The sequence below is a fragment of the Delphinapterus leucas genome, chromosome 1 (genome assembly GCF_059928025.1).
Source record: "Delphinapterus leucas isolate spDelLeu-1000000601 "Yukka" chromosome 1, BTC_Dleu_Yukka2, whole genome shotgun sequence".
NCBI lineage: Eukaryota > Metazoa > Chordata > Mammalia > Artiodactyla > Monodontidae > Delphinapterus > Delphinapterus leucas.
This window is the reverse complement of record NC_143129.1, coordinates 79,420,976-79,439,435: the sequence shown is the minus strand read 5'-3', so window position 1 is coordinate 79,439,435 and position 18,460 is coordinate 79,420,976. Positions and strand designations below refer to the sequence as shown.

At 44.4% G+C, this 18,460-nt stretch overlaps 1 protein-coding gene across 9 annotated transcripts in view; it reads left to right on the top strand.

The window, feature by feature from the left end:
* The first annotated feature begins 3,681 nt into the window (after positions 1–3,681).
* The window catches only part of INTS3 (integrator complex subunit 3), a 39,018-nt gene continuing 24,239 nt past the window's right edge, over positions 3,682–18,460 (top strand). For 2 of the 9 annotated variants that reach the window (XM_089915083.1, XM_089915070.1), the window contains exons 1-4: positions 6,357–6,518; positions 9,014–9,058; positions 12,328–12,411; positions 13,387–13,470. In XM_089915083.1, coding sequence (XP_089771209.1) covers positions 12,392–12,411; positions 13,387–13,470 — 104 coding nt within the window. In that variant the 5' untranslated portion in view covers positions 6,357–6,518; positions 9,014–9,058; positions 12,328–12,391. Of the gene's footprint in view, positions 4,424–6,356; positions 6,519–7,570; positions 8,035–9,013; positions 9,059–12,327; positions 12,412–13,386; positions 13,471–18,460 lie in introns of those variants that run through there. The other 7 variants (XM_089915074.1, XM_089915096.1, XM_022559269.3 and 4 more) reach the window with 7 other exon arrangements.

Sequence of the window (18,460 nt, the reverse complement as noted above, 5' to 3'; positions counted from 1 at the left end):
GGCACGAACCCGTGTCCCCTGCATCGGCAGGAGGACTCTCAACCACTGCGCCACCAGGGAAGCCCTTCACTAATTTTTTAATATTAATTTCAGGAACTCACATTTATCCCTGTTTGTTTTAAATCCTTTCTATTGGGTTGGCCAAAAGGCTCATTCCATTTTTTCCATAAGATGGCTCTAGTAGCACTTAGTTGTCTTTAACTTCATTCGAAACAATTTTGTTAGATTGTATGTGACTGCTGTCATATCAGTCTGCATTTAAAAAAAGACTTACCAAAATTGGTGAATTTTTATGTAGCCATTTTAATATTGAAGATGGAAGAACAAAAGCAACATTTTCGGCATATTATGCTTTATTATTTCAAGAAAGGTAGAAACGCAACTGAAATGCAAAAAGATGTGTGCAGTATATGGAGAAGGTGCTGTGACTGATCGAACGTGTCAAAAGTGGTTTACAAAGTTTCGTGCTGGAGATTTCTCGCTGGACGATGCTCCACAATCGGGTAGACCAGTTGAAGTTGATAGCGCTCAGATCGAGACATTAATTGACAACAGTCAACGTTATACCACGCGGGAGATAGCCAACATACTCAAAATATCCAAGTCAAGCCTTGAAAATCATTTGCACCATCTTGGTTATATCCATCACTTTGATGTTTGGGTCAACATAAGTTAAGCAAAAAAAACCTTCTTGACCATATTCCCGCATGCGATTTTCTACTTAAACGTAATGAAAACGTTCCGTTTTTAAAACAAATTGTGACGGGTGATGAAAAGTGGATACTGTACAAGAATGTGAAACAGAAAAGATCGTGGGGCAAGTGAAAGGAACCACCACCAACCACACCAAAGGCCGGCCTTCACCCAAAGAAGGTGATGGTGTGTATATGGTGGGATTGGAAGGGAGTCCTCCGTTATGAGCTCCTTCTGGAAGATCAAACGATTAATTCCAACAAGTACTGCTCCCAATTAGACCAACTGAAAGCAGGACTCGACAAAAAGTGTCCGGAATTAGCCAACAGAAAACACATACTCTTCCATCAGGATAACACAAGACCACATGTTTCTTTGATGACCAGGCAAAAACTGTTACAGCTTGGCTGGGAAGTTCTGATTCATCCACCGTATTCACCAGGCATTGCACCTTCAGATTTTCATTTATTTCAGTCTTTACAAAATTCTCTTAGTGGAAAAAATGTCAATTCCCTGGAAGACTGTAAAAGGCACTTGGAACAGTTCTTTGCTCAAAAAGATAAAAAGTTTTGGGAAGATGGAATTATGAAGCTGCCTGAAAAATGGCACAAGGTAGTGGAACAAAACAGTGAATACGTTGTTCAATAAAGTTCTTGAAAAATGAAAAATGTGTCTTTTATTTTTACTTAAAAACCAATAGCACTTTTTGGCTTTTAACCCAATAGAATAAGGCCTAGGCATGTAAATAAGCACATTTTTCATTATTAAATATCTTCTTGTTATGTTCAGTTCATTCCCTGATCTCATTAACAACCTTTTCAGTGCAATCTGGAAATCCAGTCTATTAGCTAGTAGTCTCAGCTTTATGTTTTTCTGTATATTTTATAAGCATGCCTTTTTAGTCTTTACCCAGATCCTTTCTTTAATTCATCATTCTGTCTGAGGTAGGGAGAAATCCTCCATTATAACAACCCAAAACCCTCTCAGGATTATTAGGCATTGGGTTGTTTTTCTCCCTGATGGAGGAACTTTCTGCAGCACTGTCTTTTTTTCTTGATTCTAGGGCCTTATTATTTGATTCTTATTAATGATAACTATAGTTTCCCCTGCCTCCAAAAAAAGCTTTCTATTTGTAATCTCAATTACCTTCAACACAGGGTAGATTTTGACAAATGGAAGGTCTTTTGTTCTAGAAATCAACTAGGTGGGGGCAGGATCAGGGAAGAGCTCAATTTCTTCAGAGGAGAGGAGGAGAATATTTTGAGGTTGTTAAATAGAATAAAGTAGATTTCCATGTTTTGATTTTGGGGAAAAAATTGCCAGGATATAAATGTTAATTGAGCAAGAAATTGTAAAACATGATTTTATTTTTGCTAAAAACCAAATGAAAACAACCAAAGAAATAAACTGTGGATATGTGTTTATGCATGTTTGAAAAAGTAGGGAAAGATATACAACAAATTAGTGACACTGATGACTCAAGAGAAGTAAGACTGGAGGGGTTAAAAGGAAAAAAGAAGGTTCACTTCAACTTTAATACTTGAATTGTTATGAGTTTTTATTATTGACATTGTTTTTTTTTTAATGATAGGAATTTAAGGTCTTGGGAGACTATATTGATTAGGTAGGGATGAGTCAGATAGGTTTACTAAGGATTTGGGAAATTTAGAAAGTGCCTGAGAGGGTAGTTTAGTAAGATTAGAGAAGTGGCAGGATGTTGAATGGATTAGAATCCATTGTAACCCCTAAAGATATACCATATATATATATATATATATAAATATATAGGCTAGAGAGGAAGAAATTCCAGAGATTTTTTTTTTTAAATTTTTGGCTGTGTTAGGTCTTTGTTGCTACGTGTGGGCTTTATCTAGTTGCGTGGAGCGGGGGCTACTCTTCATTGAGGTGCGCGGGCTTATTGCGGTGGCTTCTCTTGTTGCAGAGCACGGGCTGTAGGCATGCGGGCTCCAGTAGTTGTGGCACGCAGGATCAGTAGTTGTGGTTTGTGGGCTCTAGAGCGCAGGCTGGGTAGTTTTGGTGCACTGAGCTGCTCCGCGGGATGTGGGGTCTTCCCAGACCAGGGCTCCAACCCGTGTTCCCTGCATTGGCAGACAGATTCTTAACCACTGCACCACCAGGGAAGCCACCAGTGACATTTCTAAGAAAAAACATCAAACAGCCTTTAGTGACTGAATACGGGAGGAAAATAATGAATGTCAAAAACAAGCTTCCACACTGGGCTTCTGGGGGCAAATGCTGACACGATCACAGATAAGGCAGGAGGACAATATAGGGCTTCCAGAAGCCTTTCTAATAATGAATCCATGCACGATTCTAATGAATCAGTGCACGATTCTAGTACACAGGTGGGTCCATGAACTTTTTTTTTTTTTTTTTTTTGGCAACGTCCGGCTGATAACTGCATTTGCATGAACGCATACACTGGCTTGTGTGACGTACTCTTAGCTCCGGGACCTGGTTGCACACCATCCGATGACACTTGCTCTGGGACTGCTTAAGGGTTAGGGCTCCACTTCCTACGAATTGATAGTGAATGCACTATCAATTCGTAGCTAGCCTTCGGATTTCCCAAAGATACCTAGGAACAGCGCCGGGTTCCCGTACCCACCCCAGCTTCCGAATAAGGGAGGAAAAGAGGGCGGAGGCCAGCGCCGCGCACGCGCTTTGATACACGCAGGCGCAGCCTCTCTCCTTCCTGATAATCTCTCACAGCCGCCCCACCTCCGGGAAGTAGTTCCGTCCCGCCCCCCAAGCGCAAAGGAGGGATGCTATTGGGCACACCGGTTGTCCATCAGGCCGGTCTCTCTTCTGCTCAATACCATTGGCAGCCCGGGAAAAGGCCAGCGGGCCGACGTCGGCCTACCCCTTCGAGACTCAGCGCCACCGCGGAAGCCGCTATTGGCGGAGGCCAGGGACCGCGACTGCTCACTTCCGGCGCGGGCCTCCACGATTCCTCCCCCTCCCCCGCCGTCGCCCTCGGTCCTCCCACCCCCCGCCCTTCCACCATGGCCGCGTCTGTGTGGTGTAGGGAGAAGCTGGTCCTCCTATAGCGCTTACTGCCTCACCCTCACTCCTGGGGGCCGGAACCAAAGGAACCTCGCTCCCCAACCCTTGGGGCACCAGCCAGGAAGGTTTCCTACCCCATGCTTCAGGGGCAGGACTCCTCTTTCCCCCACCTCCTGAGGCAGAAACTTAGGGTTTTCTCTGCTTCTCTTAGGGTCAGAAGCCAGAAAGGGCTCCTCTTCCACTTCAGGGACAGAAGCCTCTCCTACCCTTCCTGTAGGGTTGCAGACCCTTACCCCAGCATACTTAAGAGCTAACGGTGTTTCCTCAGCACTGCCACTCCAGAGGCAGGACCTGGAGGCCCGTCTGCCTTGCCTCCTGCACGGGAGCGGCCCTTCGGAGAGGAGGGAGGAGTGGAGAGGCCAGGGAATCTTTTCTTCCCCTCCCCCACTTGTCCCTCTTTCCCCCCAGTCCCTGGCAATCCCCAATTCCCCCTTTCTAGGACTTCCCATCCATCCACTCCCTGGCCTTTTCCCGTCTCCCGGCTGCAGCCATGGAGTTACAGAAGGGAAAGGGGGCGGCAGCAGCAGCAGCAGGAGCTGCTTCGGGAGCAGCGGGAGGTGGAGGAGGAGCGGGAGCAGGAGCCCCAGGAGGGGGGAGGCTGCTACTTGCAACCAGTTTGGATGCCAAGGATGAGTTAGAGGAGGTAGGTGTGGGGGGGTGGGGAAGGGAGTTAAGAAATGGGGTTGAGGAGGGAAACGAGCGAATACGGGGTGGGGGTGGGGGAGGAGGCCTTCACGTGTTTTCTAAGAGCACAAACACTGCTACAGACTTCCTGCTTGTGAAGGAGGAAGTGTGGGCCAACTTCCTGGACAGGTCGAAACAGCAGCTACTAGTGTGAAAATGGTGGGGGGGTGTTGATGAGGAAGGGATACAGCATCCAGATCAACTGAATGTATCTTTGACATTCCTTTCCCATTACAGGCCACAGCTATTATTAATATTTACCCTGTTTCATCTTAGGTCATACATTGAGTTGAGAGGTAACGTATGTATGTGTAGGTGTCTGGGGGGCTGATAGGAGCTTGCAGTAGACCGTGGACCCTCCCGTTAGACAGTATTGACTTCATGTAGACATCATCAATTGCCGGTGATGTTAACTGGGCATTGAGAATGAGTGAGGACTTAAGGAAAAGTGAGTTGTGTTTCGTTAGGTAGTGGGGTGAGGTGCGGGGTGAATGGGACCTAGGGGACTCCTTCAGAACCAGATAGCACACACACAAAGAAGAGAACACATAGATGCTGAGAAAGAGAGTAGGGTGAGGCGATGCAGTGGGCCTGAATGGGGATTTTAGACTACTGAATAATTGACCCGACCCTCCCCGACTTGTTCCTCTTGCCCTGTCCCTGACAATCCAGAGTTGATCATTTATCCCTTTCCACTGCTATACATGAAAAGACATACTTAGGAATATGAGACCCAGAAGTGGGACATGATTGCTGAACTGTTTGTAAGACCTAATGCATTCAATTTAGTGGTTATCCAGGGACAGGATGAGTAAATTATTAGGCTCTGGCTCTTCACTGGCCATTTCCCTGCTTCTGACTTTGTCACTGCTCTGTATCAGATGTTAGAGGGTGGTCAAGCAGATAGGTGGAGTTCATAGTTTAAATTTGAAAAAAATGTTGGCGCAGATACAAGATGGTGGAACATACATGCAAAAAAGCTTTGTGAATCAAGGAGCGGCTGGATAGCAGCTTTGTGAATTATCCATCGCAAGTGTCTGTTCACAGACCAGCTGGCTTCCCATCATGCTTCTCCCCCATAATTCTGTGTGCATTTAGATGAATCAAAGTTTGTTTTCTGCTGTTGTTTTTATCAGCTAAGGTAGATATAATTAGGAACATAAACAATACTTCTAAAAGTAATGTATTCCCAAAATAAATACAAGTGACTTTGCCAGGATTGCCTGGTAATTTAAATTATCTGTGTTTTTAGAAATGGCCACTGTCACTGTCAAAGTATTTATTGAGCCCTGTGTTCTATCTAGCACTGAAACTCTAGAATTGTAACAAGAAAGTCAGAGTACCTTTGATCCCTACACCAGTTGGGTAGAGGGGAAGAGACCCCAAGGGTGGCGAAACAGTTTATTCCCCCCCCTGATTGCTGGAAAGGTCGTCCTGCTCTAATTTGTACCACAGCATCCTGTTCTTCTGAGTAGTGATATGTTTGATAGTAAGCGAAATGATATGGCAGAAGGGGACCACAAAAGAGAGGAAGCATTTATTTTCTTGCTTTTTTGGACTGTCTTGAGAGTGAACTTTAAACTGTTTCCAGAGAGAAGGGGGAGGGAGGGTCTCCTTTTTTTCCTGATATCCTTTGTGGTGTAGATATTTCCCAGAATGTGTCGGCCTCCCCTCTTTCCTTCTTTGCCCTTTGTTCTTTGCATTTGAATTTTCCAACAAGTATTGCCACTGCTTTTAACCCCATGTATGTGGTTGCCACTAGACCAGAGTGTCTCTAAGGTCAAGACTTACTGGTTTCTTCCTCTGGGTCTCCGCACAGATCTCTGCACACGGAAGTTATCAAAACCTGGTGTTGACTGATCTCAGCTTGTTCTGGCTTGGTTATTTTCCAGCATAGGCCCACCTATTGCCCAGGAATACAGAGGCAGTAGCTTCCTGACCAGATATATACTTACTCTGTGCTGAGTCTGATAGGAAAATAGAATGAGGAAGACCCAAGGCCTGCCTTCCAGAGCTTATCATCTGAAGACTGAGTTAATACGCTCACAAGAAAGGTAAAAACAAAACCCCAGCGAGGGTAGTGAAGAGACTGGAGTCATTACAGCTGGGAGTGATGAGGAAAGCCCCTTAGAGGCCTGGAGTATGAAGCACTGGTGAAGAGCATCCCAGGCAGGGACTGTGACTCTTCTACCCAAGGGAGCATTTGTTGTATCCTTTCTTCTCTTTGGCCCTGTTCTTCTCTTTGAATGGGGAATTCTTGCCCACCCCTGTCCAGATTTGAGGAATGAGATGAAAATAGTGCCAAAGATTGGAGGGGTTTAAAACATGTAGCTCCTAGTTTCACAAGCCTTCAAAGCTCCCGGTCACTCCTCTGTGGAGAAGGACCCTGTCCACTTTGAAATCAGGCTAAAAGCAGAAGCTGTGGCCCAAACAAGTTAGAACTTCCTCTTAAGCTATGGACAAGTCTCAGGGTTGCATTTGGTTAGAGGTATGTCCCTTCCAGATTTTCTCCAAGGAGTAATTCATGTCCAGTCTGTGAAGATTCTCCAGGGAATGGGCTTTGAGTCATCTCTGATTTTTTTCCCCTTAAATTCTCATTTCACATAAAAGTGACTCTTGGTTGTAGAATACTTGGAACCCAGTTCGTTCAGTAGTTCAGTAGTTCTTTACTAATATGGGTCCTTGGGGATTTTGTAGGTCAGATCATATCTTTTCCTTAAGCCTTTGGATTTTAGTCCCTCAAGGCCACTGACTTCCCATAAAGGGGCAATATTTAATACACAGGGTTTTTTTTTAATTAATTATTTTTAGCTGCGTTGGTCTTCGTTGCTGCGTGCAGGCTTTCTCTAGTTGTGGCGAGCGGGGGCTACTCTTCGTTGCAGTGCGCAGGCTTCTCATTGCAGTGGCTTCTCTTGTTGTGGAGCACAGGCTCTAGGCGTGCGGGCTTCAGTAGTTGTGGCTTGCCGGCTCTAGAGCGCAGGCTCAGTAGTTGTGGCACATGGGCTTAGTTGCTCCGCGGCATGTGGGATCTTCCTAGACCAGGGCTCAAACCCGTGTCCCCTGCATTGGTAGGCAGATTTTTTTTTTTTGGAAGATGTTGGGGGTAGGAGTTTATTAATTGATTAATTTATTTTTGCTGTGTTGGGTCTTCGTTTCTGTGCGAGGGCTTTCTCTAGTTGTGGCAAGCAGGGGCCACTCTTCATCGCGGTGCGCGGGCCTCTCACTATCGCAGCCTCTCTTGTTGCGGAGCACAGACTCCATATGCGCAGGCTCAGCAGTTGTGGCTCACGGGCGTAGTTGCTCCGCGGCATGTGGGATCTTCCCAGACCAGGGCTTGAACCCGTGTCCCCTGCATTAGCAGGCAGATTCTTAACCACTGAGCCACCAGGGAAGCCCAATATACAGTTTTTAACAAACTGTATGTTTACCTGGCTGAGGGAGGGGAAACTGAGAGGTTAGCAATCCTCAGACTTCAGTCTCCAGCTTCAGGTGTATACTTGCAAACTAGAAGACCTTCCCGCTTTCCACCCCCACTCCATCTACTGCTGCTGTCATGGAAACCATGGTCAGGTAATTTTAGTACTAGAAAAATTATTTTAGAAGCTCCTAGAGATGGTAAATATTTACTCAGCTCTGAGGTGCCGTTGTGAAGGGCTTACTCTGAACAGAGTCATTCTGCCAGCATTTGTTGGCAGGTGCGTGTGTGATTCCATCTTTACAAAGGGCCTCTGGAGACTGGGGGGGAGAGGGGTACTGCTGCTTGATTGTAGGGATCTGGCTTCCTGCAGCCCTCTTTGAGGGGATGTGGTCCTTCAGTCATTCTGAATGATTTGTAATTAGTTCTCCCATCTCTTGGAAAAGTAGTTTCTGTAGTTCAGGAAGAGCAGCATCTTTTTTATATACTTCTATTGCCTAGGAAGGACTGACCCTCACATTTCTTTCCTCATTGCTTTTATCCACGCCTCCAAATTCTGGACTCTCCCACTTTCTACATCCTTAGCTGGGCCTCACTGTTCCAAGAGGCCACTTTTATTTCTTGACCGGGCAGTGACCCATAGAGTTGACTCAGGCCTCTGAGTGGAGCTTAGAATATTGAGGAGGGGCCTAGAGAAACCTGGTTTAGTCCAAGGTCTCTGTGTTACATCACAGCTAGAAACTAGGCCAGCCCATAGGGCTGTGTATCCAGCTTTGTGTGAGGAACTTGGTGCAGGGTCCATCCATCAGGCCTCCTCTGCTCTCCCATTACTCTTCTCTCATAGAAGGCAAAAGTAGGAGAGGAAGCTTTGCAGCCTGGTCAGGGACTTACCCACGTCCTATAGTAGGAGGGCTCAGTTTTCAGGGATCTTTGAGGGCATGCCATTAGAAGTAGTGGCAGGGGGCGTTGGGGGCGGTCTGGCCCTCATGGACTTAGTTGTGTGATCACTGAGCTTTTTCACAGATGGAATAGAGTCTAATTCAACTGAGGCTACCTGCTAGGTGCTTTCACGTATGTTATCTTGTTTAATCCTCAGAGCAACCTTGTGATATAGGCTTTGTCTCTATTTTTCAGGTAAGAAAACCAGGGTATTATAAGTAAAGGATTAAATAAGTCTTGGTAAGTTACGTAACTCACCTAAGATTAGCCTAAGGCTTGCCAGTGGTGGAGGGACCCTCTCTTCCTTGCTTGTCAGTTGGCTCCTCAGCCAGCTGCTCTTTTGACTTCCCTCGCATCTCTGTTGATTCAACAGAGATTTCTTCCTTTTAGTAGGAAGTAATATCTAGGGTTTTAGGATGCTGTGCTGCTGCTTGCTCACCGTCTTCCTCCACTCTGAAACTGTTTGTTAACCCAGGCCAGATAAGCAAGGCCTCCCAGAGCTCCCAGCAAGAACACCCTGGATTTAGCAACTGGAGGAACTGGTCCTCCAGTCATTGATAACTATCTTAGGAGAGGGATAAGATTTAAAAAGAGAAAATACAACCTGAGGTTTTTTTCCTCCCTCCCCCTATCATATAGGAGCTGGGCTAGGTAATGATGGATCTCAGAGTTTGTGGGAGAGGTGGGTTGTGAGATTTACAGCTCAGCTTTCCTGTGATCTCACAGCTCCTTTTCACAAGTACACAGGTGCTGTTGCTTAAGGCTCAGCGTGCTTATCTGACCTAATTTGGAGGATAGTCAGACCTGATGCTGGGTAGTGACGTTGTCAAACCTGGGTGGCTTTGGGCCTAATTTAGGTTGAATTTTTGTGGCTATGGGAGCTCCTTGTCTTAACACTCAGTTCTGCTTTGCTCTTAGGTAGGGACGGACGTAGGCAAACTCAGGATGATGGTCAAAGGAGAAACATGGTGGTCTTTCATTCCTAGACCTCTTTCCTGTTGCCCTTATATGTCAGTTCTTGACAATGTGGTAGTTCTCAACAAGATGTTTTGTGATGACCTTTAGGATTGGGGGAGGTAAATTGTCTGCCTTTGTCCTTGTTTTGCTAGCATCATTATCACTGGGAATTGGTGGTAAGAGGCTTTCTTAAACAGTTTTGGGGTTAATCCTCAAGATAAAATTTTAAGAGACTCAGGAAGTAGTTTAGGTGGTAATAATGGAGAGGCTCACTGACTTAAATGAGATACATTTTGTCAATATTTTCTCAGTGTTTAGTATTAAATGCTTTGGAACAGGATCAGTGACTTAAGATCTCCTTAGAAGGTTGAGCACATGCTGTCTTAGAGTTAGCCTTTGTAATTAAGAACGGTCCTTGGATGGACTTTAATGCAGCTCTCCCCACCTTTGTTTGACTAGAGACCCAGGAAGGTTTTAGTTTGGCCTTTTGTGCTTCATTAGTCCTTTTCTTTCCTACACTCATTTTTATTTTAAAGTTTGTTTTTATCTTTTTGGAGGGACATTTCAAACATAAAAAAATAGAATAGTATAATTACCCTGGAGCCATCACTCTGCTTCAGTACTTATCAGTACATGGCAATCTTGTTTTATCTCCCTTTAGTCTCCTCTGGATTATTTTGAAGCAAATCCAAGCTGTATCGTTTCATCTGTAGATATTTCATATGTATGTCTGTGAGAGATGGACTTTTTTCTTTTTAACATAGCCACAGTATCATACCTAAAAATATTAACAATAATTCCTCAATGTAATAATACACTCATTGTTCAAACTGACTGTCTCATAAAATTTTTTTTTAAAGGTTTTTTCCTTAAGTTCCTCAGGTGCTTTATTGGTTTTTTTTTGTTTTTTTTTTTTGCCCTGTGGCATGGCTTGCGGGATCTTAGTTCCCCAACCAGGGATTGAACCTGGGCCCACAACAGTGAAAGTGCAGAGTCCTAACCACTGGACCACCAGGGAATTCCCATAAATTCTTTTTATAATTGGTTTTTCAGATCAGTAATCAAACAAGGATCACACATTTGTTGCATTCAGTTGATATATCCCTTTAATTTTTTAATAAGTATTTTAAAATAATGTCAAGCTTAGAGAAAAATTGTAAGACATAGAACTCTCATATACTCTTCACCCAGATTCACCAATTGTTAACATTTGCCGCATTTACTTTTTCATTATCTCTCTATATACATGTTATTATTTTAACGTTTTGAGAGTAAGTTGCAGCTGCAGTGCCACTTAAGATTTAAATACTTCCAGGAGTATTTCCTAAGAACAAGGATCCTCTGTTACATAATACCTGTTTTATTTTTGTTTTTGCGGTACGCGGGCCTCTCACTGTTGTGGCCTCTCCTATTGCGGAGTGCAGGCTCAGCGGCCATGGCTCACAGGCCCAGCCGCTCCGCGGCATGTGGGATCTTCCCGGACCGGGGCACGAACCCGTGTCCCCTGCATCGGCAGGCGGACTCTCAACCACTGCGCCACCAGGGAAGCCCGATACATTACTCTTATAGTACATATTCATATTTTACCAGTTGTCCCAATAATGTCCATTATAGCAGTCCAGGCTCACACATTGCATTTAGGTGTACTGTCTCTTTAATTCTTAGTCCTATCTCTGTCCTTCACCTTAAACACTTTGACAGGCCAGTTATTTTATAAATCTCTCTCAATTTGGGTTGTCAAAATTTCTTCATGATTAGACTGAGATTATTCATTTTGGGCAAGAAAACCATAGAAGTGATGTTTAGCCTTTTCAGTGCACCATATCAGAGGCGCGTATGTCAGCTGTCAGTCTGCCTTGTTATTTGGGATATTAACTCTGATCACTTGGTTAAGGTGGTATCCTTCAGGATTTCCTACAGTTATTTTCTCTTTGTAATTAGTATTTTGAACCTATGTAAATATTCTCTTGTGAAAGTTTTGCCTCTGGTTTTAGCGTTCATTGATGATATTTGCCTGAATCAATTATTATTCCTGTCATTCCTTCTGCATTTTTAGTTGGCATTCCACTGTAAGGAAGAGCTTTCCCTTCTTTATTTATCATGTATGTACATATCTATCAGCACAGACTCATGGATTCTTATTTTATTCAAGGGGTTGAAATCTTAAGCCTCTTTTTTTTTTTGGCCACACCTCGTGGTTTGTGGGATCTTAGTTCCCCTACCAGGGATCGAACCCAGGCCCCGGCAGTGAAAGCACAGAATCCTAACCACTGGACTGCCAGGGAATTCCCTTAAGCTTCTTTTAATACATGGGGTTCTCCCTCCCTGCTTTTTTCCTTGCAATTTAAATGTTAAAGAAATCAGGAAGCCTGTCATGATTTATACATTCTGGACTTTGCTGATTATATCCTCATGGTGACTTGACTTGTAAACTGCTAGTTAGGTCTAGAGATGTGATGAGATTTAAATGTTTAAAAAGCTTTATTGGGGGCCAGAAGTACATCACAGGTGGTGGTATGGAGCACTCTGAATTTTTTCTCACCCCTTCACAGAGGTTGGAAAGATGTATGAGCATTGTGACATCGATGACTACTGGGGTCTCAGAGAGAGAGGCCAATGACGCCCTCAATGCCTACGTGAGTATAATACTCTCCCCGTACCCATTTCTGCTTCTTTGAAAGCTTTCAGACATGATCAAAAAGATGGAAAGAAAAAAAAAAAAAAAGATGGAAAGACTTCAGTGGTTAAGAACTAGGAGGTTGAAGTTAAGGTCTTGGTTTCCTGAACCAGGCTTCCCAACTCCTCTCTTTCTTTCTTTTATTTATTTATGTACTTTTTATACAGCAGGTTCTTATTAGTTATCTATTTTATATATATTAGTATATATATGTCAATCCCAATCTCCCAGTTCATCCCACCACCAGCCCCCTCTCCTCTCTTTCTTTCTTAATGTGGGAATCCCATCTGTTGGAGCCTTAGGTGTCTTTGAATAACAACTTTAAAAAATAACTCATAGTTCTGTGGTGGCTTTTTTCTTTGTAAATCATTCTCACATATTTGATCTTTTACATTTCTTAATCAGTCTGTGAGGTTGAAAGGATTCAAAGTAATACATGTAAAGGATTTAGAGTAGTTTCTGGCACATAGCAAATGTTCAGTAAATATTTCTTACTTATTAGTAGTAATTATTCTTATTATGTCTTCACCTTACAAATATCAGGGGTTCAGTGATTTGCCCAAGGTCTTGACTTGATAGGTGCACTTGTTAATCCATGAGTGACTCTTTGTAGCTCCCTTTCTACTAAAGGCTGTTAAGGTCTGGTAAAGGCGTGGAGTAGGGTTTTGGTTTTTTTTCTCATTTTAAACACTCTATTTTCTGCCTCTATCCTTCATCAAGCCTTGGAGAAAGCAGTATGGGTCCATCCTTTCCCTCCACCTCTCTCCTAAAACAGATGCCCCATCACTTTTAGGAGAAGGGAATCATCAGATTTAAGAGTTGATGATTCTCCTTTGCAGGTCACTCAGGAGTCCCAAATTTTCTGGGAGCAGCTGTGCTCAAGAACTTCCCTCCTGTGAGTGACAACTAGTTTTTTTTTTTCCTCATATCCCAGGTATGCAAAGGCCCCCCACAGCACGAGGAAATCTGCCTGGGCCTCTTCACGCTTGTCCTCACCGAACCTGCCCAAGCCCAGAAGGTAAGACTCCCTTCTCTGGACCCACACTCCCTTCTCAGATATGCTCTGAGAATATGGTAGAACTTATGGTTTAACTGGAATAGTACCACACCCTTTGACCAGGGCTAGATCATCTTGTTCTCCAAATATAGTTGCAACTCCCTTTTCACTCAGTAAATTGGTCACTCTGACTAAAGTCCTTTCTCTTTTTCCAGATTCTGAAGCTAAAAGGCAAGAAAAGGCAGTTGTGAGAGTGAAAAAGCATTTAAAGAGTTTTAAATTGTAAACTTAGGGGCTTCCCCGGCGGTCCAGTGATTGAGACTGCACCTTCCAATGCAGGGTGTGTGGGTTGGATCCCTGGGCCGGGAGCTGAGATCCCACATGGCTGGCAGCCAAAAAACCAAAACATAAAACAGAAGCAATATTGTAACAAATTCAATAAAGACTTAAAAAAAAAATTTGTAGATTTATGAGTCAAGGCTAAAAGAGGTGGGATTTAATCCAGAGAAGAGCACAAATATAAGCAAGTCTGTTGAGAGTTCTTATCCAGAAGAGCGTGACTTGTAGTTTGCAGGTTTTATCAGTGCAGGTGAACAGAAACCAGGTTTAACATTGCAGCAAGTAGGATTTAAATTAGACAGCTTGGGAGTTCCCTGGTGGCCTAGTGGTTAGGATTCCGGGCTTTCACTGCCGTGGCCCAGGTTCCTGAAAGCCACGCAGGGCAGCCAATAGATAAATAGATAGATAGGTAGATAGATAAATAAATAAATAAGTAAGACAGCTTAATGTTAGGTGAGGCAGTAATAATGTAGTGATTAAGAGTACACTGGGAAAAAAAAAAAAAGAGTACACTGGAGTCAGACTTCCTGAGGAATACCGTATGAAAATTAGTTTGGGGTTCTTCACAAATAGAGGAGTCTCTTTTATGTGGAATGGTTTAAGAGAAGTCCTTCCTGAGGCGAGGGACTGAGCAGGATGATCTCTTTGGATTCCATTCTTTCTATAAGAAAGGAGCAAAATCCTGTCTTTTGCCTCTCTAGATTTCCACTTTCTTTGTCCTTGAATCTTGCATGATGGTTTAGAAACATAGGTCTGGTATCTGGCATTAACTGCATGACACTGACAGTGAAGAGCTTGGAGAGGGGGAATTCACTGTTCTCCTTGCCCCTTCCTTGAACAAAAGGAGTGTGGAAGGAAACAAACATGCTCTGTGTCCAGCATTGTGTTCGGCTCTATCCAGACACATTTCATTTATTTATTTGTTTTTTCTTGGCTGTGTCTGGTCTTCATTGCGGCACATGGGATCTTCGTTGTGGTGCACGGGCTTCTCTCTAGTTGTGGCATGCGGGTTTTCTCTTCTCTAGTTGAGGCGCTCCAGCTCAGTAGTTGTGGCGCGCAGGCTTAGTTGCCCTGCGGCATGTGGGATCTTAGCTCCCGGACCAGGGATCGAACCTGTGTCCCCTGCATTGGAAGGCAGATTTTTTTTTTTTTTTTAATATCTTTATTGGAGTATAATTGCTTTACAATGTTGTGTTAGTTTCTGCTGCAGAACAAAGTGAATCAGCTATATGTATACATATATCCCCGTATCCCCTACCTCTTGCGCCTCCTTTCCACCCTCACTATCCCACCCTCTAGGTTGTCACAAAGCATCGAGCTGATCTCCCTGTGATATGCAGCAGCTTCCCACTAGCCATCCATTTTACATTTGGTAGTGTATATATGTCAGTACTACTCTCTCACTTTGCCCCAGCTTCCCCTTCCCTCCTGGAAGGTGGATTCTTTATCACTGGACCACCAGGGAAGTCCCAGACACATTTCATATAATCCTCTCAAAAAGCCATGTGAAACTGGTGGCTTTGTTCTCTTCCCCCAAACCACTCCCAGTGTACCTGTAAGAAACCTGGAGGTCAGACACATTGTTGTTTGTTCAAGGAAAACCAAGGGAAAATCATTCCCAAGGACAAGGACGGGTGCCCATGGTCCCCTGGCCTAGCTGTTGGAATTAACCTCAGGGGAAGGACTTACGGGCGTGGCAACCTGATGTCTTTGTACTCCTGATGCCAACTGGAGCAGGATCTGGGGTGAGGGTGGGTGGCAGGGTAGCAAGTATTCACAAGTTGGTGAGTGGCCTTGAGAACCAATGCCCTTGGTTTCCCAGGCCATTTCTGGGCTGGGACATTGTTGAGTTAAATTGGCATTTCAGGGACTTCCCTGGTGGTTCAGTGGCTAAGACTTCGCCTTCCAATGCAGGGGGTGCAGGTTCGATCCCTGGTCGGGGAGTGGAGATCCCTCATGCCTCGCGGAAGCAATATTGTAACAAATTCAATAAAGACTTTAAAAATGGTTCACATCAAAAACATCTTTAAAAAAAAATTTAGCATTTCATTTTCATACTGAATTTATCATCGAGATCCTTGAAGACAAATGAATGTCTCCAATCTAGTGTTGTTAACCAGTAATGTGATCCAGCCTAGCCCCTCTATTTTAAAGAAAGTGTTGGCAAAGATGGCGGTGAAGGGTTGGGGTTAAGGTTTAGTTTTCTCTCACGTGGTGGGTTTTTATACATACAATTAAAATCTTATTTAGTCATCTTAGTGCAAATTCATCTTGCCCGCTGGTTTTATTTGTGTTTCAGGTGAGATCTGAATCAGCTAGGGTACATCAGTAAACTTCAGTGAAGGGGGCAGGGCCCTGTAGTATTTCTAGCTCTTTGCCTGACCTGGCAGTGAGAGGCCACAGAGCTGTGCGTTATAAATGCTTATTATGTCATGAATTTGGCCATCCAGACATGACAAGGAACTAGAGCACCCACCTTGTCTTCTTTTTGCTCTATGACAGCCCCATGAGGGTGGCCCCAGGCCCTCACCTTGGGTCTCATAGTTGGTTGATAGCTGCACCAGGATTATGTGCACATGCTGGAGGTTTCCAAGTACATCCCCTACCTAGGAGCCTCCTAGGCTGACAGGCCCCCAGGTCAGGCCTTTTCAGACAAAGGGGGTGGAGACAGGACTTAGGAGGATACAGTTTTTTTGTTGTTGTTTTTTGTTTTTTGCGGTATGCGGGCCTCTCACTGTTGTGGCCTCTCCCGTTGCGGAGCACAGGCTCCGGACGCGCAGGCTCAGCAGCCATGGCTCACGGGCCCAGTTACTCCGCGGCATGTGGGATCTTCCCAGACCGGGGCACGAACCCGTGTCCCCTGCATTGGCAGGCGGACTCTCAACCACTGTGCCACCAGGGAAGCCCAGGAGGGTACAGTTTTAGGCAAGTGAGGAACTATCAGGTACTGACTCATTCAGAGGCCTTGAGCCAGGTCAGAATATGGTGGAAGAATCTGTGACCTCTTACTGCTTTAATCCTTCTCCCTAAAAGGGTGATTATCTTACAAAGTACTTTCTGTACTGCAAAAGTTTTAGGTAGGAGTTACTGATGAGGACTGATCCTAATGCATTGTTTAAGGCTTCAGCTTAAAACAAGGGGAGTGGGAGGTTCCTTAAAAAACTACAAATAGAACTACCATATGACCCAGCAATCCCACTACTGGGCATATACCCTGAGAAAACCATAGTTCAAAAAGAGTCATGCACCAAAATGTTCATTGCAGCTCTATTTACAATAGCCCAGAGATGGAAACGACCTAAGTGTCCATCATCAGATGAATGGATAAAGATGTGGCACATATATATAATGGAATATTACTCAGCTATAAAAAGAAACGAAATTGAGCTATTTGTAATGATGTGGATAGACCTAGAGTCTGTCATACAGAGTGAAGTAAGTCAGAAAGAGAGAGACAAATACCATATGCTAACATATATATATGGAATTTAAGAAAAAAAAATGTCATGAAGAACCTAGGGGTAAAACAGGAATAAAGACACAGACCTACTAGAGAATGGACTTGAGGATATGGGGAGGGGGAAGGGTAAGCTGTGACAAAGCGAGAGAGAGGCATGGACATATATACACTACCAAACTTAAGGTAGATAGCTAGTGGGAAGCAGCTGCATAGCACAGGGAGATCAGCTCAGTGCTTTGTGACCGCCTAGAGGGGTACGATAGGGAGGGTGGGAGGGAGGGAGACGCAAGAGGGAAGAGATATGGGAACATACGTATATATATATAACTGATTCATTTCGTTGTAAAGCAGAAACTAACACACCACTGTAAAGCAATTATACTCCAATAAAGATGTTAAAAAAAAAAAAAAAACAAGGGGAGTGTTTCCTAAGGGTTTATTTGGAGTTAATTCTGTCACTGGAACAGAAACCTCAGGGTGGGTTGGAGATTCTGCTGTTCCTACATCTCCATGGCCTGAGAGGTGGGAGGTGGGGATGCTGGAGAAGGTGGTAGTGGAAACTGAGTCTTGAACACATCAGAAACCTGCTCTGGGAAGGCATGAGCTGAGCAGCCGCTGTCAGTGGTGGCAGGCAGGTTCAAAGAGTTAGGACCAGCTCTCTGGGACTTCTTAGTAGGTGGAGCTAAACACGAGAACTTAGTTAAGGAGAGAGCAGTCAGGTATTGGTGGAGAGTGGAACATGCATGGCGTGGATCTTGTTCCAGTTCTACCTTCTTAACTTGCGTTGGCAGCTCTTGTCTTTATATTCTTTGAGTTTATTTCCTATTTGATGTCTTAACTGAATAGCTGGGAGCAGGCCTGGCTGGGGGACTGCAATGTGGTGGGAGGCTAAGTTGGAGGCCTTAGCTTCTGTGCAGCCTCTCGCTGTCAGTAGATACAGGTGATAGGAAAGGGTTTAACATCGATGCCAAGTTCCCTCTTCATCAAAGGTCAAGTCCAGGCCCTGGCAGTTCTTGGTTCATGCTTCTCTCAGCAGGCAGCTCCAGAAAGAAAGCTGGGGGCTATGAGGGCCTAGGCTGGAATATCACTACTCCCAACACAGGACAGATACGCTACCTCAGCACCATTCTGTCACCTCTCTTTTCTTTTGAGAGAATACCTCTTCTCTGTTTCCCACTGAGTTTTTTTCCCCATCTACTTATCTTCCAAGCC